General features: G+C 32.2%; 1 protein-coding gene across 1 annotated transcript; it reads right to left on the bottom strand.

Moving 5' to 3' along the window:
* Positions 1-659: 659 nt before the first annotated feature.
* Positions 660-3388, bottom strand: LOC123711404 (ribosomal RNA-processing protein 8). Its single transcript, XM_045663979.1, has 5 exons — positions 3106-3388; positions 2341-3019; positions 1929-2103; positions 1267-1503; positions 660-888 (listed from the first exon to the last, which is right to left on the bottom strand). Exons 1-5 carry the CDS (start codon positions 3172-3174, stop codon positions 678-680), a joined length of 1371 nt encoding a protein of 456 aa, XP_045519935.1. The 5' UTR covers positions 3175-3388; the 3' UTR covers positions 660-677.
* Positions 3389-6006: the final 2618 nt, after the last annotated feature.

The raw sequence follows: 6006 nt of genomic DNA, 5'->3' as shown, positions 1-6006 counted from the left end.
TGCCCTAGTGAGAAGAAACTTGGAGTACAACGCAATGGTGTGGGCCCCATATGAGGCTAAATACAGTCTCATGTTAGAATGAGTACAAAATATATTCACTCGCAGCCTCTACAAGAGACTGAATGGAGTGTATCCATTGTATCCACTTATGTGATATATGTCCCCACCCTGTTTGTTCTGGGTATGGTGGGTTACGACCAGCTACGCCTCAAAAGAGAGCTAGTTGTGTCAGTGTATTTATTTAGGATTATTACGGGTCGGGTTCAGAATCTGGATATTATGGAGAGACTGGGTCTACGGGTACCAAGTAGAAACCTGAGGCTTCTGGCAAAACTTTTGGATGTACCGCGCGCACATTTCAACTTGGTTAGCAAAGCGCCACTCACGAGAGAAAATTTCTACTGAGGTAGACCTATTTGTTTGTACACTGGCTGAATTCACAAGAGTTGCTTACTATATTGTTAGTTATAAGATTTAGGCATATAAATATAATCGATTATTTTGACGTTGTATCTAATTTATTGTAACTGTTAAGATAGAATAATGATGTGGAAATAAATAAAAAACTTCCATTGATTGTTGTGTAAAATTAAAATATTCTCTGTGAATTTTTAACACCACTGTTGTTAGGGTTCATATTTTAAAATAATAAGCCAAAACACTATGTCAAACGGCATTTATCGTTTCTTATATAAACATGGTTTTAAGGTCAAATGAGGTAGCTTCGACTTCTTGGGAGCCTCCCGAATCTTGGTGAACTCCATGAAGTAGAATACTTGGTTATTCTTATCCACCGTTTTCAGAGAGAAACCAATTTTCTGCACTTCTGCTATAAATGTGTCCACATTATCGAATCGACTCTCTACTTCAGCTATAAGTAGGTAACCACTGTAATGAGTATAAATAATAAAAAATACAATTGAATAATGGCAATCTTATATTGATGTTAATGCATATGTCATTGCAGTATGTGGTATGATTATTAAAAAACTCTTTGATATTTAAATATTACATTTAATTATTAGTTCAACCAGTTATGGTTTTGTTTTAACGGCTTGGCTGAGATTATTTTGGTTTCAAAAATCTGTACAATCTTTCTCAGTTTTAATATTTTCTTTTGATCTATTATTATACTTAACTTTACTTTGTTGTAATATATAAATAGTCAACCATGCATACAGTAAAGCATATTAAACAAATTATTATTAAATGCTAACAAAGTGTATGACTACAGAAATTATTGTTGTATGTTATGAAAATACTGACCCAGTCTTCAGTACTCTGTTAGCTTCAACCAAGTACTGTGTGAGATCTGTGCCCATTAAAGCTAAACAGTACACCGCAACATCCATTGAGCTGGCCAATAATGGTGTATGAGCAATGTCACAAACTTCCACATTCGAGTTAAATGACACCAAGTCAAAAGAACGGACTTTCTGAGGTACTCGTTTAGATAGTACTGCTTCTCCACAACCCATATCAGCTATGAAATGGGTTTTCGGCCTGAAATATTTAATTCTATATAAAATTATAAAGCGTTATATAATTTTAACGCTTCATTCCATATCATGTGGATATGGTCCAGATATGCCATTGATTTAAGAACTAGCAATAAATGTTAATTTTGTAATATGAACCAAAGGTTAGATATATAAAAATATAAGTACTTATAAAGTATTTTACATAACATTAAAACTGGAGAGACACTGATAGTTTTATATTGCTTCTATAATCTATTTACCATAAAAACATTGTTTACAATCTTAAAATTATTTATAAATGTGTGAAACTTGAATAAAGAACTGGTGATTGACATTGACAACTCAAAATACAAGGTTTAAAAATATTTAACACCATACAATTTGATGAAACAAAACTTTAGCAAACATTCAAATGTACAGATAATACCCAATTAGTAAATTACTTACATCTTTGAAATCCTTTGAACAATAAGATCTATTGGATTAACAGGCCACTTTTTAACCTGTTGTTGGTATCCTTGGTGGTATGTTTTGAAAGCATCAGGATCCTCTTTGAATAACCTTACAGCATCAGATCCTGATGATGTATATAACTTCTCATTGATATACCTAAACTGAGCAGCTGAAAGAAATATTTTTGATTTATAATTCTATTTATATTACTTATATGTATATTTAAATAGAGAACTGACACTACTTATCGCTTAAATCTTAACTGTTGAATCAATAATAAGACACAAATATAACCCTAAAAAGCAAGTTTAAAGTGACTTGCTGACTTAAGGATAAAGCACAACATTAAGTCATAACATAAGAGGATAGAATAAAAAGTATTTAGTCTGAACATTAGAATAAATACCTTTCAGCCGCTGGAGCATTCTTTCTCTTAAACTGTTTCCATTTACATGAATAGTATTTCTTTGGCCAACTTTATGTAACATATTCTTTATAGCTTCTTTTTTCTTTGAAAGGGGTTTGCTGCTTTGTGTAAACATCTCTACTACATCTTTTTCTTCTTTATTATTAAATGAATTCAGTTTTCTTTTCTTGGCATTAATAATGACCTCATCTAATTGATCTGTATCTAAACTTTGATCAAAACTTTCATTTAAATCAACATCTTTCTGCTTAATTTTGGTCAAAGGTTGCTTGGGACTTGTTTGCATGGTTTTCAATTTATCAGATTTTCTTTTATTGTCCATAGTATTATGTTTGTTTTTTTGTTTTATATTATTAGATTTAGGATTTTTGCTACCTACCATCTGCTCTACCAAGTCATTTGGTGGTTTTAGTCGTACAAATCTTCCCATTATATTGGTATGGGTATCACTTTTATGAGGACTCTCATTCTTTTCCATTTGTTTGTTTGACGACAATGGGCGTTTATGATTCAATGTTTTTCCATTTGAAAAGATTTCATTACCATTTTTCTTTTTATTTGATTTTGGAAGTCCATTTTGTTGGATTATGGTATTGTTTTTAGTATCAACATTTTTTGCATGATCAATATTTGTACTACCATTTTTGCTTTTATATTTCTGAAAATAAATATAAGTTGTTAAATAGACAAAAACTCAATAAAATTTCGTCAATTTAAATCTCTGACTCTATAATGATTACTCACCGAAGTTGTTACGTCGAACTTGATATCTGAAGATGGTACACTGTCTTCCCAATCGGGTATTTGAAACATTTTATATAATTAAAAGTTTGCAGTTAAGTTCCTAACCTAAACTGCGTAAACACTATACACTAAACATCACAAAAAATGTTTGTTTTTCTGGAATATTATACGGAACAGTTTCTAATACTAATATTTTATAACTGAATAAATATTTTGGTAATTTTAATTTATTAATTTTTGAGTTAATAACTCAAAAATTTACAGAATAAGTATTAACGTCTAGTGAACGTAAACACATGAAAAACATGTGTGACTGTGAAATCAGAATTGGCAACTGACACTTGGAATTTATGAAATGTATTGGCAGTTGACAATAAAGCTGAAAAGTCAGTTTTTATCTGAGTTTTATCAGTAAATTTTCGACAGACAAATGTATCATAAAAAAATTGGCTTGCAGGTAGATAAAGCTACATTAGCTCTATACAATCTGAGCCCTAGGTTATGCTGTATCCTCGATAAATTATTACGAGTTCAACGATCTTGAACAATTTTCAAAATTTTAATTAAATGATAAGCATGTTTGGTCACAATTATTTTTATTACACACAACAGCTTGCATGTAGTAAAAATATAATGTATGCTGACGTTTTTTTTTCTGAAGACCACGCTTTACTTTAAAGATGAGTTGGCTTTTATTTAATAAGAACTCGTACATCATAAAATAATTATGTACGTGGAGTAAGTGTTATACGACACTTTTTGCCAATATTCGTGGCAAGGGATTACGTGGAAGTGAACCCTGATTTTGTCGTGAAAACACTTAACGGATAACATTTATATTCCGTTCATAGGTCCCTTTAGTCCTACCTAACTAGTATTCCAAAGAGGCAGGTTATACTATAAAACCCGTAGAATATGCTATAAAAGAGGCAGATTATGGTATAATACCGGTAGATTATGTTGTGAAAGAGGCTGACTATGTCATAGAAGTGGCAGATTAGTATAGCATAATCTAATCGGCAGCTTATAGGTGAAGCAGCTTAAACTTTTAGATGAATAGAACGCTGAAACGTGAACCTAAAAATTTTCTAAAAGGGAACTAAAAAACTATTCTTTTCACTAGATTGAATGTGTGACCTGTTGGTCAATCGATATATCATCAAAACCGAGGTTGCAGCTAGTGTGGTGTAGCGTAGAAATGAGTAGTTAAATAGAAGTATTCCTTCATTCCTTTAAATAAAATAGTATATACACTATTGCCACTAAAAAGGAATGGCAATAGCTGGCAAGCAAAGTACTGAAAAAATAATCTCCGTGATAATGATATCTCCATCTACTTTCCCGTCTCATGTTTTCTCAAAATATTTTAGGGTGAGTGGGGGGAAGATTGAACGTTTTCTTTTTTGATGACATGAGTAGATATTGTCTTTTGTTAACACAGCTTTTACACATTAAGAAAACACTTTGTAAACGGATTGAAGCTGTGTCTGTATGGAAGCTGTTTTCTTAATGAGATGAGTAGAGTTGTGTTTAAACCTCTGGTAGAACAATAAATATTAACCTGTACTTTGATTAGGAAAGTACAAAAGCTATATTTTTATATAAAATCAATAACATAAAAAAATAAAGAAGTGACTAGAATACAGGGTAAAGATGAAAACTGAATGTTTGAGACAGAACGGAGTAAAACCGAAACTTGTAATTTATCTTACCCCGTAAATAATTTAGAAATTTAAAAAATAAAGACGGAATGTTGAGATGATTCCTAAATGACTAAAAGTAGCCGTATTTTAATGTAATTTCGTAACTAAGAATGAACAACTGTGACTAAATATTCCTATGAAACAGTCGCATCTACCTAGTAATTCAAGTACATGGGGTAAAATGAAATCAGTTGAAGATTTTACGAAAGAATCACGACACAGAAGTTATCCAAATTCACGCACTCCACGCACTCTGGGCGGTTAACTTTGACTGTGCTTTGGAACGTTAGAAACTGGCGGTCTTAACAAAAATACCAGCGCAGAAAAAAATACGTTAAAATTGGTGTTATAGACGATTTGTTTTTTATCTTGCCCCCACTCTTAGAAATTAAAATATTTTGAATTCCAAAATAAACAATTATTGTTTGAAGTGATTCTGCCATCGGCTAGAAATATTCCTGTGTCAGCTTCACTAATATTATTTTAAACCAAGGAGGTGATCGGCTTTTATTTCGCTGGGAATTGAACCCAGTATTAGTGTATGTAGTGAATGAAAATCTGTCGACGCGAACTGTTATTCTCATACAAATTAAGTTTAGACTTTCTACATACATTAAGGCATCTTGACTAAGCCCCTGCTATACACTATATATGCGTTAAGTACATCGAATCCGTAGCGTTTGTTAGGATTCAAAAACGAGCGTTATCTCTAAGTTTTTTAGATATGTAAAAATAGAGTCATAGCGCCAACCATGACTCTCGTATAACAAGATTCTATTTGATCGATAAATTTATCAACTACAAAGGCTGTGTTTTGCCTAGTGGCTTTAACGTGAGGTCGTAGGTTCAATCCCCGGCTGTGCAACAATAGATTTTCTTTGTGCGCGTTTAACATTCCCTCTAATGGTGAAGGAAAACATCGTGGAAATCGGCTTTCCTTAGAACCAACTGCGTGTGTCAGGCACAGGAGGCTGATAACTTACATGCATATTAGATTTTAATAACATTATCATGATACAGAAATCTAGGGCCCAGACCTAAGAAGGTCGTTTCGTCACATTTTTAGACCCTACAAATGTATATATTTTATCATCATTAAATATCCGCTTCATACAGTAAACTGTACTTGACACTCTGTAATTGATCAGTATGTGTTCATAAATCAGTTGAAGTTAAAAGTAAAAGATACTAGATATCT

Source organism: Pieris brassicae, chromosome 6, assembly GCF_905147105.1.
Source record: "Pieris brassicae chromosome 6, ilPieBrab1.1, whole genome shotgun sequence".
NCBI lineage: Eukaryota > Metazoa > Arthropoda > Insecta > Lepidoptera > Pieridae > Pieris > Pieris brassicae.
This window is presented reverse-complemented; position numbering and strand designations above follow the sequence as displayed.